At 32.8% G+C, this 18,354-nt stretch overlaps 10 protein-coding genes across 10 annotated transcripts; 9 read left to right on the top strand and 1 right to left on the bottom strand.

Moving 5' to 3' along the window:
* Window positions 1-103: 103 nt before the first annotated feature.
* Window positions 104-571, top strand: NDAI0F00800 (uncharacterized protein; the record flags this gene model as incomplete). The annotated part of the gene is made up of 1 exon (XM_003670594.1): window positions 104-571. The coding sequence occupies one exon, from the start codon at window positions 104-106 to the stop codon at window positions 569-571; it is 468 nt and encodes a 155-aa protein (XP_003670642.1).
* A 362-nt stretch (window positions 572-933) lies between these two features.
* PEP12 (SNAP receptor PEP12) lies at window positions 934-1,881 on the top strand (the record flags this gene model as incomplete). The annotated part of the gene is made up of 1 exon (XM_003670593.1): window positions 934-1,881. One exon carries the CDS (start codon window positions 934-936, stop codon window positions 1,879-1,881), a length of 948 nt encoding a protein of 315 aa, XP_003670641.1.
* A 399-nt stretch (window positions 1,882-2,280) lies between these two features.
* On the top strand, window positions 2,281-3,174 carry CYC2 (oxidoreductase; the record flags this gene model as incomplete). The annotated part of the gene is made up of 1 exon (XM_003670592.1): window positions 2,281-3,174. The coding sequence occupies one exon, from the start codon at window positions 2,281-2,283 to the stop codon at window positions 3,172-3,174; it is 894 nt and encodes a 297-aa protein (XP_003670640.1).
* Window positions 3,175-3,329: 155 nt separating this feature from the next.
* HIR2 (Hir2p) lies at window positions 3,330-6,209 on the bottom strand (the record flags this gene model as incomplete). The annotated part of the gene is made up of 1 exon (XM_003670591.1): window positions 3,330-6,209. The coding sequence occupies one exon, from the start codon at window positions 6,207-6,209 to the stop codon at window positions 3,330-3,332; it is 2,880 nt and encodes a 959-aa protein (XP_003670639.1).
* A 446-nt stretch (window positions 6,210-6,655) lies between these two features.
* Window positions 6,656-7,414, top strand: CKB2 (casein kinase 2 regulatory subunit CKB2; the record flags this gene model as incomplete). The annotated part of the gene is made up of 1 exon (XM_003670590.1): window positions 6,656-7,414. One exon carries the CDS (start codon window positions 6,656-6,658, stop codon window positions 7,412-7,414), a length of 759 nt encoding a protein of 252 aa, XP_003670638.1.
* Window positions 7,415-8,011: 597 nt separating this feature from the next.
* GLO4 (hydroxyacylglutathione hydrolase GLO4) lies at window positions 8,012-8,818 on the top strand (the record flags this gene model as incomplete). Its single annotated transcript, XM_003670589.1, has 1 exon — window positions 8,012-8,818. The coding sequence occupies one exon, from the start codon at window positions 8,012-8,014 to the stop codon at window positions 8,816-8,818; it is 807 nt and encodes a 268-aa protein (XP_003670637.1).
* Window positions 8,819-10,746: 1,928 nt separating this feature from the next.
* CUE5 (ubiquitin-binding protein CUE5) lies at window positions 10,747-12,198 on the top strand (the record flags this gene model as incomplete). The annotated part of the gene is made up of 1 exon (XM_003670588.1): window positions 10,747-12,198. The coding sequence occupies one exon, from the start codon at window positions 10,747-10,749 to the stop codon at window positions 12,196-12,198; it is 1,452 nt and encodes a 483-aa protein (XP_003670636.1).
* A 1,763-nt stretch (window positions 12,199-13,961) lies between these two features.
* On the top strand, window positions 13,962-15,650 carry WHI2 (Whi2p; the record flags this gene model as incomplete). The annotated part of the gene is made up of 1 exon (XM_003670587.1): window positions 13,962-15,650. The coding sequence occupies one exon, from the start codon at window positions 13,962-13,964 to the stop codon at window positions 15,648-15,650; it is 1,689 nt and encodes a 562-aa protein (XP_003670635.1).
* Window positions 15,651-16,867: 1,217 nt separating this feature from the next.
* On the top strand, window positions 16,868-17,509 carry IRC23 (Irc23p; the record flags this gene model as incomplete). The annotated part of the gene is made up of 1 exon (XM_003670586.1): window positions 16,868-17,509. The coding sequence occupies one exon, from the start codon at window positions 16,868-16,870 to the stop codon at window positions 17,507-17,509; it is 642 nt and encodes a 213-aa protein (XP_003670634.1).
* Window positions 17,510-18,057: 548 nt separating this feature from the next.
* On the top strand, window positions 18,058-18,264 carry TOM6 (Tom6p; the record flags this gene model as incomplete). The annotated part of the gene is made up of 1 exon (XM_003670585.1): window positions 18,058-18,264. One exon carries the CDS (start codon window positions 18,058-18,060, stop codon window positions 18,262-18,264), a length of 207 nt encoding a protein of 68 aa, XP_003670633.1.
* Window positions 18,265-18,354: the final 90 nt, after the last annotated feature.

Genomic DNA, 18,354 nt, shown 5'->3' with positions numbered 1-18,354 from the left:
GTTCAAAGATTAAATACTCCGGGGAAACTACCACCCAGTTTAGAGGAACTAAATGATGCTGATAGCATCATTAAGTATTATGAAGTTTACAAATTGATGGAAAATGAAGAATTGGAGGATTCCATTTTTTTCATTGAAAGATTTCATTAGTAGAATACCTAAAATATACAGCGACCATTTTATTGCAAATCCTCCATATTGTTTAGAACATGCTAAAGAATGGGTTCTACGTGCTATGAAGGAGAATGCAAAGAAAAGAGCTTTGGAGAGAATAGAGAAAAAGAGACAAACGAATGGCACTATAGAAAATGCATCTACATATACAGCTGCAGCAACTGCAGCAACTGCAACAAGAGTGGGCAGGACATCATCACCACCACCATTACCAGGAACACATGTAGGGGGAGGGAGAGGACCAGGATCAGAACCAGGAGGATTGGCATCCAGAATTAGCGTTAATACATTCGAACAACCTTATCGTTGTACCATTTGTAAGAAGAGAGGACATTTAACAGATCATTGTTACTTCCGTCCCGGTGGAACACGTACTAAACGTCGTAAAAGAAGGTGAACTATACGAATACCCTAATATATATATGTATATATATATAATCTAGTCTTATCAATAATATATCCGTCTTCTATAACCTATCAATTTGCATTTTTCATCTATTCTTTATCCATTGACTTAAATAAGTACCGATAGTGTAGTCTCCATAACATAACACAACGTTTTAGGTCGTCGCGAGTTCTATATTATATATTAAATATATTAATAGAATACACATATGGACAGAAGAAATAAAACCTATATGAGACCACATACAAAACTGTCTGGCACAGGAAGGTGAATAAAGACAATATTCTTCTCTCTATTTTCACATCCCATTATCGTGTTTCAAAGGAACTATACGCAACTACCATATCATCACTATGTCTAGCTCGACTCCATATCTTGAACCTTCATTTTCAGATGATGAAAGTGATAATATCATCTTCCTAGAGAATAATTCTGATTATAATGACGGAGACACAATACGTATGAAGAAATTTAGTGATTCCCCCATTTTTGAATCATTAAAAGATTCCATCGCAGCACAACTTTTTGAAATTAACGGTCAGATTAGCACCCTACAGCAATTTAGTCAATCCTTACAAAAATCATTAGATGATAATAAAGTTAGAACTAAAATTGTGGAAAATGTTATCAAAAAAGCTAACCTGAATATTCATAAAATTGGAGAATTAGTTAAAGCTTGTAATGAGGACGTAACTAAAATTGATTCCCTAGAGGTAACTACTTTAAATAAATTACAACTCATATCAAGAGAAAAATTATTGAGGGATTTTAAATCCTCTTTACAAGAATTCCAATCCATTCAATCAAATTATACAAAGTTAATCAAACAAATTAACGAGAAAACAAAATTACAATTATATGGTAATTTGCATTCAGATGCAAATGAGACTGCTTTGCTTCAAGAACAAGAAGAACATACACAACCACAGATACATGAACAACAATTGCTACCGAAACAGAAAAATCGTATAGTTATAGAAAGAGAACCCATAAATAATGAAGAATTCACATATCAACAGAATCTAATAGAACAACGAAATAGAGAAATTACAAACATTGAACAAGATATTACCGAATTGAATGAAATCTTCAAAGATTTAAGTAATGTGGTACAACAACAAGGACTAATGGTAGATAATATTGAATCAAATATATATTCTTTCTCTGATAATACTCAAATGGCTTCACAGCAATTAAATAAAGCAAGGAAATATCAAAGACATGGTACAAAATGGTGTCTTTACTTATTAATTGCATTATCCATCATGCTAGTGTTTTTATTGTTGATAGTGTTTATATAAACTAAATGGAATGGAAAAAATACTTTGGAATAATATATGTTTATATCTCAATATAATCTCTCTCACATTTTATATCATTAATATACGCCCTTTACTACTAATACAGTTTCCTCATTATATAACGTACTCTTGAGAAAGCGATGAGCGTAAACCATCGACTAGGAAAAGATTCAAGTAACCTCTTCATGGTTTGTGAGGATGAATCAATTCAACATATACGTAGAAACTTCAACAACCATTACCATTGTCTCGTGATGTGTCTACTAATATCTTACAAGGCGAGGAATTTATAAGGTTAAAATTTGCTGACGCTATTAAGAACTTTCATTTTAAGTCACAACGGAACTATAATTAAAATACTTGTGAAAGAAATGCTCTCAATAAATCCAAATATTCCATATGCTATGGAATAAATCTTCCGCATCCAAATTCCTCTCGAGGAAGAAACTTTATTTCACTCTAGGCTTTATAACGGGGACTTCATACTCATATTATTATTATCGAAAAATCACTAACTTGAAACTTCAACATGAACGTGAACAGTTATCAACTACTCATTTCACACCATATAAGATAAAATCAAGATATGCGGTCGATTCCTCTCATTATTTTTTAAAACTGACACCTGTGTTTCAACAGAAAAATAATGTTTGGGATCAAACGAGAGGTAAGATATGGTCAATTCAAATTAAACAACCTGAAATCATGATTGTACGAGATTATACACCATTACCTCTAGTATTACACAAAAACGAAACCAATACTACAGATGCTGATGATGATGAACAGGATTTCTTATTATCAGATATATCATATTCCTCTGTCTCCGATGACATACTATTATATATCAAGAAATATAATGATGGTGAAGTATCACGATGGTTATCTAATCTACCTTTAAATCATAAAATAGAGATAAGAGGACCAATTATAGATTATTCGCTACCACAAGATAAGGATTTAGTACTATTTACTGCTGGAACGGGGATAGTCATTGCCTTCCAGGCAATGTTAGCATTGAAACAGAACGGTAATTCATTAACCATTTTCCATTCTTGTCAAAATCTTGAACAATTAGGTCCTTTGAAAGATAAATTGTTACAATCATATCCTAAAGGTAAACTTACATTCTTCCAATCTGACATGGGCAACACTATTATAAATCAAGCAAAGTTCATTCCCAAACCAGCACTTAATTCTATGGGGCTGATTTGTGGACCTGAAGGGTATATAAAAACTTTAGCTGGATTCAATATTAGGAAACAAATACAGTACCAATCCAGGGGTTACTAGGTGAAAAAGGTTGGTCTACTGGGAACATCCATAAATTTTTCTGAAAATTGTTTTCCATATATATAAAAAATTACATTATTGATACATACTTGTATATAACACGATATTACTTTTATGGTTCTTTTATTTTTATTTTAAGCCTTCATGCTTTTTTGTTAAAATAGATCATTAATCATGCCTATTGCAGTAGCATATGCAGTCGTTACTCTTTGAACATGTCTAAATTTAGCACATTCTATTAATATTTCCTTAAGGATTTCCTTTCTTGGTTTCCCCAAAATGTCACCTTCTCCACCGTTATAAATCCATTGCAAAATATCATCTAATCTACCAAGATAACCTAATTCACTGAGTTTGATACAATAAAGAGTAATCAATTGATTAAATTCAGAATTTTCTTTCAATTTCAAAGAAACTAATAATTTATTTTCTAAATGAGATAGCGTGACAACTTCCTCCATATTCTCAAACCCTTCTTTCATTAATACAACTTTGGAAAATTTTTGTAGCAATTTTATTTTATTTTTCCTATTTAATTCATCATTAGTCTTAGTCTCTAAGAAGTTTATTAAACTCCCCTTCTCATTTATTATCACTTGCATCATTTCATCACTTGAATTTCCTTGTCTTTCATTTTTCGATTTACCATCTTTATCGTTCTCATTCGTGTAGTTATCAGAAGAAAGTGAATTCCAATATTGTGAACCGAATGCCCACCATGAATCACTAACAAGACACCAAACCCCCATTTCTTCATCGAAAATGAATCCATTCCCATTACTTAAAGTCACGATGGGGACACCCTTCCTCGTGATACTACACATGGTAACATTTTCAGCACGAGTCAATATATCATCACTATACCTTTGTGATGGATTTAAAATTGGATAAATTGAATTCATTGGGAATTTTAATTTACGATTTTCTAAATCCCAACAATATAATTCACCTAATGATGTTAAACATAACAAGTATGACCCCATTGCCTCTAGGAAACTTATTGGGACACCTAATATTAAGGGCGGTAAGATGGTCCTACCTGTATCAGAATATGTATATATTGTCCCCGTATCCGTTGAAATGGCCCAAAATGAAGTACCTGATGTTGTTAATGTCACGAAGTTTGGTATCATTTTCTCAAATAGTTTTTGTTGAGATTTTGTATTCTCTAATGTAATTATCGTTGGTGTTTGTTCAGTTCCTGAACCATTTAAGACTGATAATTTCAATATCGATGAGTCTGACTTGCCCATAGGAGAGAGTACCGATTGTGATTGTGGTGATGGTGGTATATAGGTGAATTTTAGTCGTATTTTGGGAGTCGCTAGTCTTATTCTTGAAAACGAAACGTTTGGTAATATCAAATTTGTATCTAAGAAATCGATAGGTTCCAAATCACGTTTTACCTTTTTCGCCGAAGGCGTATGAGAACCATCTTTCCCATTTATAGCGGCGGGTGGTGGTTGTGATTGTAATGTTTGTTGTTGTAACTGTGGTTTTAGTTTCCTTTTCAAATCTTTAGGAACATTATATGAAGGCGGATTAAATTCCATGTTATTACTTTTGGTTATTTTAATATCGGGTTTCATTGGTTCTTTATTATTAGCAGTGTTGTTGCTATTTATTTTTGTTGTTGTTGACGAAGAAGAAGTTGAAGATACTGATTTTCTTTTTGCATTTTTCTTTTTGTTACCTTTCTCAGTAGTCAAGGCACCTGCTTCTTTCTGCTTATTGTCATCATCATCATCTTCTTCTTCCAATTCATATTTATTTGATAATGTGTCATCCAAGAGTTGCTGATCAATCTTAATCTCAGGCAATGGTGCTAAAGATATAATATTGTCCTTCGCCTCCACTTGTTGTTCATTGGTTTTTTCCTTTGTTGTTGGTTGGAATATGTCACCAAGATCAGATTGTTGGAATGCAAAAGTATACAATATACCATCGTTTGAAATTGCGAACAAGGAATAACCGTCTTTAGACCATTCCATATCATTAATTGGAGTTTCTGAGATTTGAATAGCGTTAAATAAGGGTTTCATTCTTCCCGTGTTCCAAACCATTATCGATCCATCTTTATTAGCTGAGGTAGCTAATAAATTATATTTTATTTTTGTATTTTTCCTTTGATTAAATTTTTCATATATAACAGGAGATGATTTTAAAACTTTTGAATTAATGGATGATGGTGATACTAAGGTTGTTTTAATCTTATAATTATTAAGTCGATCCAAAAGAACGGTTGTAGTTATATCTTTAGATGTAGAACCTTTGATGGAATTTATTACAGGTAATAAATTACTTTGAGGTGGCATAGATAATTGATAATGTATAGGTTGTAATTGAACATATTGTGGGAATGAATGAATCAATTTAAAATTACCGATTTTATTGAATTGATACACTAAGATTGATCGATCAAGACACATTACAGTAACGGTTTCCTCGGTTGTTGGTGTCGTTATTATAGTAATTGGTTTTTGCATTAAATCCAATTTGATCACATTTAACAGTTTCCACGTCTGGGAATCGAATAATAATATTTTATTATCTTTCAAAGAAACTAACGATGCCAATAGAATGTTCTTGACCGAGTCTAATTTGACATCAGTTATGGTCATAATATTAGAACGCATTTCCATACCATGATTATGCGTAATAATGTTTTTTATTGGACATTTGTACAAAGTCTTAAATGATCTTTTTGCCTCATCCATCCAATGATCAACGATAATAATTCTGAATTCGGTCGCAACTATCAATGATCCATCACGCGTCTCGTCAACATCACAAGAAATGATATTGAAAACAGTAACATCCCAATCTGGATCATAATCGGGTAATTTAAATTTCAAATCTAATTTCAAATCCTTAATGGGGATCTTATTGAAAGCAGTATTGATTAAATTAGATTGTGACCAAACTATCACGTGACCGGTGTCATCTGCTATAATTAATTTGTTATCTTTATCCACTGCGGTTAATGAAGTTAAATGTTTTGATTCTGTTTCTAATGGGTATTTCAATAGTCTCATTTGATCTATCTATGCATGCATGCATGTCTGGTTTGTTTCTGTGTATGTATATATGTAAGTATGTATGTATGTAAACCTTTGAACATGGCAATATATGCTCTACACATACAAACATAGTAATGTAATGTTATGTTATTGTTGTTATTATTTTTCTTTCTCGGCTCTTCGTTTTGGGAACTTTTTGGAATAATTTTCACCGAGCAGTTTTCATTATTAGTATTATTGTTATTATATCTGAGTGCAAGTGGAAGTGCAAGTGCAAGAAGCTATATAGATCTGTGAAGGATTTGAAGAGTGGGATATATAAGTACATACACGTAATTTATATCATTGCGTTATCCATCAAACCAAGAGGTACATTTTTGAAGTGTTAAGAGAGTGAACGAAACCCCCAAAGGAGATAGGGATAAGTACAAAAAACTAGTAGTAGTATAGAAAGCACATCAATGGAACGTAGTACAGAAGAACATGTGGAAGATGAATCTATGGAAGTAGGAGAAGAAGAAGCTGCCTCTGAATCCTCTGAATATGTTGAAATGTGGATAGATGTTTTCCTAGGAAGGAAAGGTAACGAATATTTTTGTGATATTGATCCGGAATACATTACTGATAGATTTAATTTAATTAATTTACAAAAATCAGTCTCTAAATTTTCTCAAGTGGTTCAATACATTGTTGATGATTTAGATGAAAACGTTTTAGAATCCATGTCACATTCTCGCTTGGAACAATTGGAAAGTGATGCTCGTAAATTTTATGGGTTAATTCATGCTCGTTATATTATTACCATTAAAGGTTTACAAAAGATGTTAGATAAATATAAGGATGCCGATTTCGGTAGATGTCCAAGAGTATATTGTAATTATCAACCGCTATTGCCAGTGGGTCTACATGATCAACCTGGAATTGATTGTGTAAAGCTTTATTGTCCATCATGTGAAGACCTATATGTCCCTAAATCATCAAGACATAGTTCCATTGATGGTGCCTTTTTCGGAACAAGTTTCCCTGGGATGTTTCTTCAAGCATATCCAGACATGGTTCCAAAACATCCAACAAAGAGATATGTCCCAAAGATATTTGGATTCGAACTTCATAAACAAGCACAATTGGCCCGTTGGCAAGAGTTACAAAGATTGAAATTGGTGGAGAGACTAGACAAATTACAAATAGACATGTCTAAAAATGGTGGTTATGCTACTTAAAGATGAGAACCGTAAGTTCTCTCGCTGTATAATAATATATACCTTGCGTATAATAAGAGTAGACTAGACGAGATTAGGTCTTACTAAAAAAAAGTGAACTAAATTAAATAATCTAATGCATAAGCCTACTGTAATCAATGGAAACTATAGCTGAAACAAGCAAACGAATTACCATCCATAACTACTCTACACATTGTGCCTTATTTCTAACAGATCCCCAGGGTTCGTCCTCTTATCCCCCTCCCACTCCGTGCTCAACGCTCTACACTTCGCTTCACTATGTGTTTGTGGTGGAAATATAGTTTAAAATACGTAATGGGCAGATAATGTTTAAAACAGTATATAATATAGTCTATGGTGCGTAAGGGGAAGAGACAGGAAAAGGAAAAAGATTCTTGAATGAGTAGAATAGAGTAGCACATCTCCCACCTCAAACCAACTAGATCAACTAGTATACTTTCTTATTGCATATATACACTCATAAATATATGTTAAGATATCTAACCAAAGATATACCAAGAAGAACATTTGCATTTCATCATATTAGAAATAGAATCACAGTCATAACAAGAACAATGACACGTTAAACCAATCAAAATGAGATGGAACACCGGTGGTGTCAATTATTGTTACTTATTAAGTAGTCAAGATAAATTAAACTCATGGCTTATTGATCCTGCAGAATCTGACGAAGTCATCCCTAATTTGACATCAAGTGAAAGACAATCTATCAAGGCAATTGTAAACACACATCATCATTATGATCATTCTGATGGGAATATGTCCATGATTAATGAGTTGAAACAAGAGGGGAAGCGTTTCGTAGTGAAGATTGTTGCAGGTTCTAAATCCTCCCCGGACGCGACTGAATTGCCTGAACATTTACAACATTATAAATTGGGTAATTTGGATATCACTTGCATTAGAACCCCTTGTCATACAGTTGATTCTATTTGCTATCATGTTAAAGATCCAGAAACTAATGAGCAATGTATCTTTACTGGTGATACACTTTTCATTGGAGGTTGTGGAAGGTTTTTCGAGGGGAATGGTGTACAAATGGATGAAGCTCTTAATGAAAGGATTATTCATGGCGTTGGAGAACCAAATTGGAACTTGACAAGAGTTTATCCTGGTCATGAATATACAAAGAGTAATGTCAAATTTATTAGGGAATACGTTTATCAAGAATTAGGTGAAAATGAAGCGTTGGATAATTTAGAGAAATATGCTGATAAACATGAAATGACTTGTGGTGAATTCACCATCGACGATGAATTAAAATATAACCCATTTATGAGATTGGATGATCCATTAGTTAGAAAAGCTGTAGGTGATGACGATTCATCATGGAAGAGAAGTAAAGTAATGGAAACATTAAGGAAATTGAAAAACTCAATGTAATCGAGAGCATTTCATCTCATCCTGTCCCATATTAGTGGCCTTTGGATCATTTTACTAGCTAATTAACTTAAATTTACTTTTTTTTCTATAAAGGTTTTTAAGTCATACAACATTAACATATCTATATAACAATTACAATGTAATAAAAAGAAAATGAGAGAAGAAGAAAAAACTACAAGGATGGGTTTTGTTTGGAAAGTGAAAATGGAAATCGCTTGAGAATTAATTAATCTCAGAAATAAGTTGAAGATATTTTCAAAAACCAGACTGAATTCATATTCAATCGTATCTTAATCTTTCTCCGCTGTCCACACCTTCTAACCAAAGTAGCAATGGTTAAAAAGTTCTATTTTAGGCAGAGATTCTACTATAAGATTCCGATTTCTTTCGAAAAAAAAAATTCAAAACAAAAAAAATGCCAATAATTGAAACAAAACAGAAAGTACACAATACATATCATGTAAGAAGAAAACTGTTGTTGTTCTTCTTCTTTTTATAGTCCTATTATAAATTTTTCTTTTCGTTCAGCTGGTAGTCTTTTCCAGAAGACAGTTTTTTCGTTTGAAGTCGGAGAAAAAAAACAAGCATTATTTTTTTCTAGGGTTAACTTTATTTCTAAGGCAAATCTCAATGGATCTGATGACAGAGGAGTAGATGCTGGCCTTAGTTGGGGTCAAACAAAATTATAAAAATCCTCTAGGACACTATAATACCTTAACCTCACTTATTTAAAAGGATAATCGTTTTAAGGATACTGTTATAATTACTCGTTTTACTAGATAAAAGGAAAAAATAATCGATTATTCTGACCTTTTGAATTCCTTTAACTAGCATAAAATTTGTATTCCATAGGCATGCTTAAAGTTGAAAGCTTTTCCTTTATTGCCTTATTTACCGTTTTTGTATTTCTCGTTCTTAACATCTTTCTTCCGTACTTGGCTTTATACAATCATAACGCTGTCTATATTTCTAAGTTATACGGTACACTTGTACCTGTTCTTTTAGTAAATATTCTACGTTTCTGTCATAAGTTACAACAGAATAAGGCTAAAGAAGCCCAGCAATATGACCAGCAAAGGCAGTGAAGGAAGATGCTGAGTTTGTACCTAATTTTTGTAAATAATTTTCTGAAATACTTAACAGCTGACTTACCGTGACTACGTTTTACATTTATTAGAAACCTTCGACTTCGACTGAAACGTTTTTACACTGACAAATTTTAATATTGCGCCAAAAAATTAACCAACAGTGACTCAAAAGGTAACTAAACTAGCTTTTGTTGGAAAGTAATCTGGTAGCATTTTTTCCAAGGGTATTAAGCACAGTATGTGACAGGAGGTAGCACCAGTTCTATTTCTGTATTCAAGTAAATGCTAGTTGGTTTTGTTAAGCTGCCCGGGAATTATCTAAAAAATTCCATAATAAACTCAAGAACGATTGCCTTTGTCACAAAGTATGTACGACTGGTGCTCCTGATTAACGGCTAGTAAGCTGTTCACAAACATCTTCTTCGTATACTGACGTACAAAAATAGGAAAGTACAACCTTACCATTCCCCATTTATTTGAGGTTTAAGATATTACTTGCTTACTTATCCATTGAGTGAAAAATACTCAAGGTGTTATTTTAGCATAGTATCCCATAAGGAGAAAGTTATGTACCAAATATCCATTTTTACCCGTTACCGTATAATTCGATGTTCCATCAATTTGTTTGTGACGCATTGGTTGTATATTATGCAAAGCTGTATGAAATACTACGGACGGTATGGGTGTTTCCCAACCTTTGAAATAAGGACAAATCTCAAAATAGCCATATTTATGGGTACGGTATCTATTGTTGAACAGGGAGGAGACGTAAAACTCAATAGAGCAACCCAAACTATTGCATTTCAAACTTATTATAATCAATAATATACCGACATTACTATGACAGAAAAGAGCAATTCAAAAGAATCACTGACCAAGGAGGCTGAGATAATTGATGTTGAACAAAAAACTGAAGAAGTCCCCTTAGAAAACAATGAATCTAATGCAAAACCTAAAGAATCGACCAGTGCTGCAGATTCTACTAAGCTTGAATTAACAGATAATGAACTTTCTATTGAAGGAGGAAAAGAACAAGAGAAAGATGATGCAAAAAAGTCTTCCGTTGATTCTGCACCTTCACAATTAGACGGAAAGAATGAATTGACTGATAACACCAAAGATGCTGACAATGAAGAATGTCCACCTTTACCAACAAGAAGAAAAACTACTGAAGATGTGTCTGAAGGATTGCAGAAGCCAAGAGAAAACCCGATCTTGACTCAATTGAAGGAGGCCTTTCCTAATATTGAAGAAAAATATGTTAAGGCAGTAATTATTGCATCTCAAGGTGTACTTGATCCTGCATTCAACGCCTTACTATATTTATCTGATCCAGATGCAGAGAAAGATATTGAATTACCAACAGATCCCATTAAAGAACCTCCCACTTTACCAACTAGGAAAACCCAAGATCAGAGGCAATTGGAACAAGATGAGTTGTTAGCTCGTCAATTGAATGAACAATATAATAGAACAAACCCTAGACAGAAACAAAGACCCTCTAATGAACCAAGAAGACAGAGAAGAACTGAAGAAGATGATAGGCCAAGAAATTCAAGATATGGAGTCGAAAATGATATAGAAGATGATTCTTGGGGTCAATTTGTCGAAAAGGATTTACCTGAAATTACAGCTAGAGCAAATCGATCTTTACAAGAAACTGCGTCAAAAGTAGGTTCATGGTTTAGTAAGAATATTATTGGAGAAGAGGATGAATCCATGCAACAACGCGAAAAGAGGAACCCAGCCGGGTTCACTGATGATGATATTAGAGAACAACAAAAAGCGTGGTCTTATTATCAGAATGAAAAAAAAATGGGGAAAAAAACAAACAATACAGTTGAAAATGTGAAACCTGAAAGACGTAGATTTAACTCATTTGGTGCTCAAGTCGGTGAAGATTCTTTGGAGAATCATGGTATTTCATTGCTTGATAATGATGACGATAATGAATTTGGAGATGATCATGTTGGTACAAATGATGATGATGATGATGACGATGATGTTCCACCTCAATTACCATCTAGAGAAAGGTCAAGGGACTCCGATGGAAAAGGATCAATTCAATTGGAAAAGACCCCTACTGTGAAGAAGAATGAAGTTGTTGCTCAAACTACTTTGATTGATACCCCAGAACCTGTGGATACTAAGCAACAAAATAAATGGACCCCTGTAGCTCCTGAGCCATTGAACGCGACACCTACTAAAGTGAATGTTGTTAGTAAGGATAAGAAACCAAATTCTCTTGATGATGAAGATGATTTTCTAATAAATAGCGATGATGAATTGTAGTATATATTAGCTGTTTTTCGAAGAGAGTCTATTGGAATTTTCTGTTCAATAAACATAGAAAACTCTATCAGCTTATATATATATATATATATAATTGACTATTTTACTCTAATAGCTTGCAGTAGTAGTTTGAATACGTATTGATCAGAACTCTAAATCTATCTTTCTTAGCGATTATGAAGATAATTTAAATGATGGTTTTCAAGGATTTCTTCTTTACGTGGTCCAATTGGATTGTCTAGTATGAATGAATGTTACCAATAATGTTGCGCTAATCATGAATATTAAACGTGTAAGGCATCCCAGGAACATTGGATAGTATTTTGATGAAAATTTACACAGACGCTTTTATGATATTCTAAGTTCAATAATGTTGAGAACTAAGTTTAAAAAAGCTGCATGAAATTACTGGTGCTTATAAAAAAATGAAGTGATAAGCAAAAAATCAGAATAAAAGGAGATATCTTCAGTTAACTACTATTGTTAGTTGTTAAAATAATCAGATAATGTAGATAAGATATGTTTTTTAGAAAAAAAATTCATCATTTGTTTTCTTTTACGCCACTTCAATTTTTACACATGAAATTCTCATACAATACGATCTTGATCCTTCAAAGAAATGTAATGTATTATAGAACGCTAGGCATCTACGCAATGGATGCCAGTTGTTTGAGATATGTTAAGCTAGATCGGAACTTCGAAGGTCAAAAGTGGCAGACACCAACTTTTAACTGATAAGTAAGAAGGGTTAACTATTTATATAACACGAGAATAAAGCTCATCGTCTATCCATGCAAAAATTTTCGTTGAGTCGTGAAACGTGAGGAAAATTTTTCAAATTTCAAATTTCGACGGCGCGGTCCCACGGGCTATCCGTTTGTATATGGTGGGTAACAAAGATATTGGGTGAACCTTCCCTGTGAAAATGCGGAATTATTATTATTAATCCTAATATTATGCCCTTTTATTTTTGGATATGAAAAGATAAAACTCGGTAATCCGGGTAATGAAGGGGGTTGATTTTCCTGATTTCTCAACAGAAACAAACTATTAGCCCTATATACTTTTCCCGCAAGTCAACAAACCCTAATCGATCATGGAAAGGCAAACTTCTTTTTCCTTCCCGTAGTGAAAATTCCATCCGAAAACGCTTTATCTTTTCTCTTGAATTTAATATCAACATTACGGTACGTTTGTTACGTTACCAATTACTCACCAGATGATTGATTAGAGGTCAGTGAGGGTTTATATTGGTTGATTAGTTTACACATGCAACTACTCCATATTACCTACCAAATAGCAATCATTGTCGAATAGTTTTTTAAAACTTTATTGGACTTTTCAATTAAAAGATTCGTCATAACTAATATTTTTAATTCAAATCTCCCACTAGTCTATAGGACACTATAATAAAATCGGGAAAATAGAAACCCTATAACAATTGATTTACTTCACCACGAATTTTATAAGGAGGTAAAAGGAATAGACAGAGTGATAGACAAAATATAAGCTTATTCAGAAATATTATCAACTTATAATATCCACAGAAAATATAAAGAAAAGTACATCAACAATTTTTGGTATATATTCGTTTTTTTAAACCAAAGTTGCCTCCTCTATTAAAGTAATATCAATTCTTTTTGAGAACTCCACTCCCAATTGATATTCACATATAACATTCAATATTTTGATAGATAGGAAGACTTTAATTTTAAAAACAAACAGACAAACGACAAGCTTACAAATTACAGATACAAAAGATAATGTCGAATTTTATAACGCAGGTCTCACAAGATAGACCCATATCGACAAATCCTATATTCAATAGCCAAGGCAATTCATATAGCGACAACGCTTATAATAATAATGGAAATGATACGAACGAAGAACTAGATAAAGAATACGGTGATTCATTAATCCATTTAAATATTCAAGAAAATCATTATTTCATTACAAGAGATCAATTAATGTCATTACCAGAATCTTTACTACTTTGCCTTTTCCCATCCGGTGTTTTCTTAGATAGATCTGGTCAAGTTATTACAAATCTTTCCCCTGATGATGAAGTTTTTATTATGAATTTCCCACCAGACTGTTTTGAATATATAATGGAAGTTTATACAAGAGCTCATGATGATTTAATTAATTATCCTGTAGAAACAATATTTGATAAATCTTCAAATAATAAATTTCTTACTTCTGCTAAAGGATTTTTCGGTTTCGGAACCAACAACAGTCAAAATAATACTACCGGTCCTACAAATGGTAGTGGTACAACAACAAATGAACATGATTTGTTACACCAAAAACCTGCTATTATAGTTTTGAGAGAAGATTTAGATTATTATTGTGTACCACAAGAAGAATTCCAATTTGAACCAAATGAAATTTTTGAAAATAAAGATGATCTTTTACAACATTTTATGGGTCAAATTAAATTAGCTGCTGGCAGTTATTTAACTGAAAAGACATCTATTTTCCAAGGTTTATATTCTTCAAATCGTTTAAAATCTGAAAATCATCAACAACAAAAAGAACAAAAACAACAACAAAAACAGCATTCTCACACACATGATAGTGGGAGCTCGAATACAACAATGATAAAACCAAAGTTAGGTCCCGCTGAACAACATCTTATGGATATGTTATGTTCATCAGGTTTTAAAAAGGAATCTCAATGGGGTAATAGAACTCAAGAACCAGGTAAAACAGTGATTAGCTCATTATCATTATGTCGTCTAGCTAATGAAAGTACCCAAGAATTTAGAGAATTATATGAAAATGCTAAGAAGAAATGGGAATTACAACATAGCATTTTAACTGCTAATGACAATGATAAAAAGGCATCTTCTTCTATATCTTTACAAATGTTAGGTCGTAGTTCTTCAAATAATTTTACTAACAACAATGCCAATTCGAAGAGTAACAATAATAGTAATAATAATTTGATACCATTGAAAAGTTCTGCAACTGTTGCAAAGATATCCAATATACGCGATAGTGACAGCACATTAACATCTAATAATACTGGTCGTGGTGATAAACGTAAATCGAGATTAGCCACTTTGGCAGATAATGTTCGTTCTCGATCCACGTCAAGAAATAGTTCATTAACTAGGACTAACAATAATAATACGAATAGTAAAACTGACGGAGTTAAGATACCGGAACTTCCTAAATTATATGATTTAGTTCCAAAACCTGATATTAATGTTAAATTATTGTTATTTTGGAGGAAACCTGCAAGGAAATGTTGGTGGGGTGAAGAAGATATTGAACTTGATGTTGAAATTTATGGTGATTGGATTGATAAATCAAAGAGAATTATTGGTTTGAAATTACCAAGTAATGAAAATGCTATCAGAGGTGATTTAAATATGATTACTGTGCCAATTAGATTACATATTCGTAGAGTATGGACTTTAGAATTAAGCGTTGTTGGTGTTCAATAAATAAATCCAAATGAAGTTCAACTGGAATGTGAGAATTATGGAATCTTCCCCCTAGTGTTACTAGACATACTAGTCAGTCATAAACTCTGCGTATAAGTATAAGTATAAGTATCAATATATATATATATATACATTTCGTAGGTAAAATCATATAGACTATCAGCTTTATAGCAAGTTTCTCGGTGTTTATTGTGTAACTAGTAATTGCAAGTATTGTTCAGCCGGGCCATACGGATTTCTGACATTAACTTTAAAGGTTTGGATGGNGAAAATAGCTGCAGAGATCAGATGTGATTGCTTCTTAATAAGATACTTGGAATGGCCACAGATAAAAGGAAGGAAAACTTTTTCTAAGAAGGGTTTCTTTGATTTAGTTGATTGATTTTTCCTATTGTGTAACCTTTGTAACCTTAATAACGTTCCTACGTACGTAGACGCTTAGAAGTGTAAAAAGACACGTGATGGAACCCTCCTTTTCCTAGTTAGGACACATTCTTGGCGCTAACAGAACAGATCTTCACGTGAACCGACGTAAGTACGCCGACTTTTACTAGTAGTCGGCGTTTATTTCTCTTTAACCAAAAAGGAACAAAATTCCACTGCGCGGGCGGACAGAAGCGGATGGGTGAGAAAGAAATTCGCTGGAAAGTTTAGATGAAACCCTTCCGTACGTAAGCAGCTCAAGGGGAAAGAAGGAAATGAAAAATAGCTTAAAATATTGGATTTAGTCTCTAATATGATATGATCTGATCTGCATGTGTGTATTGTAATTTCCAGACAGTATGCCTAAAGACCTTTCTTTTACTAGATAAAGTTCAATTTTTAGTCGACTCATCCTTCCTTTTTCTTCATTGTCCTCCGGTGCGGTCCTTTGACTGCCCTTAATTGATCCTTGTTGCTTTTATTATATTGATCTAACGGTATCCATCTAATATACCAACCAAGAATACAAAACACTATTTAACTGAATTGTTTTCTAATAAAGTCCGGGAGTTTTTTCATTAGCTAGGCTAGCTAATAATTCACATTTTAAGGAACAAAGGGAGATAAAAACTATTATTTTCTCAATTGTTCTATACGCTATTTTTTCTTTGGGCATCTAGAAATTTTTCACATATAACATAACATAAAAAAATAGAGGTCGCCATCACTCATATTAAGAATTTAAAGTAAACCATACGATTAGTTAAACCTGCGGCTGCAATTCTAACTAAAAAATGAACGAAACAATAGTGATGAACGATTTAAACGATATGACATCGAATCCAAATAATAATATATTCATATTTCATACAATAATCCAATCAATAATAATGATAATACAATATTCATGTTATCTTGGCATAGCAATCTTACTAATACCATTCGTTGGTATCTATTCATTTGACGTTTTCCTTTATCTTTATAGATTATTACAATATCTTTGGAAATATCAAATTTATAAAGGTCAACGTAGACGTCATTCTCACAAATGGAAAATTCAACTTGGCAAGGTTCAAAAGAGAAATCAAACTACAGATGATGGTAGCCATAAACATGAACACAATGGTAAAAACAGATTCCAATTACGTTACTGTGATCCGTGGACTGATAGTAATGTGATATTTAATAAGATACAAAGTCTCCTTAAGATTAGATTACAACTTTTAGGTTTAGGAGTATATATAAATAAGAGTGGTTCAAAAATTAATAATAATAACACTATTAATAAGGATGAATCGTCATGCCACTCAGATGATGGTGATGCTGATACAATAACCCAAACTATAAGCAATAACAGTATCAATGCAAGGACTACAGGTGCTAGTGTCCCTCTATCGCTGGATCGTTACGAGATACAAGAGTTGAAAGCATGCTAAAAGGGAAGAAGAAACCAACACAAGAAAATACCAACAATCAGAGTCATATTATATATTATTATTATTTACGCCTATATGAACTATAGGGTAATGGAGGGGGAAAACTAACCGAAATCGAAATCGGAGATGGAACAACAAAAAAAAAAGGTAGAGCAAATAAACATCGTTATTATAGATTTTTTTTAGGTACATTATGACACTAAGCAAGGAATACGTAATATATATATATATATATATAAACAAACTATTACATGCTTCTACCATCACTGCTAGTATTACTTAGTATATTTATGTATATATTCCTGAGAGTGATCAGTCATTTGTATGTAATTGGTGTAAAAGCCGGGTAACGGGGACATGGTTACATAGGGAAACTTTAATATCGAAATAGTCTCAAAAGTTCGTTGAATTTAATAATAGACTACTACTTCTAGACTAAAAGTACTTCTTGATATCGATATCTTACTTTTTAGAAAATATAGTTGTCGTATTACCACAGTTACACTAAGTACCAATACAATATACACAAGAACTTATAACTACAAAAGATGTCAGGACCAATGTTTGGTATGCCAGGTATGAACCCAACAGGAGCCACTATTGGTACAAATAATGGGGTTCCAAGTAATAAATCAAGATTTCAACAATTTAAAGAATCTCCTGCTTTCACTGTTTTATTAAATGGTACCTTATTCGTTGCTGGTGTCACATTTATTCAATCTCCATTGATGGATATGTTAGCTCCAGCTCTTTAGATTCGTGACCAAATGATTGGGAAAAGAAAGAAAGTAGGAAGGAAGGATGGAGAGAAAGGCAACCTTTTCTACTAAACTTGTATATAACTT

Source organism: Naumovozyma dairenensis, chromosome 6 (assembly GCF_000227115.2).
Source record: "Naumovozyma dairenensis CBS 421 chromosome 6, complete genome".
Taxonomy (NCBI): domain Eukaryota; kingdom Fungi; phylum Ascomycota; class Saccharomycetes; order Saccharomycetales; family Saccharomycetaceae; genus Naumovozyma; species Naumovozyma dairenensis.
This window is presented reverse-complemented; position numbering and strand designations above follow the sequence as displayed.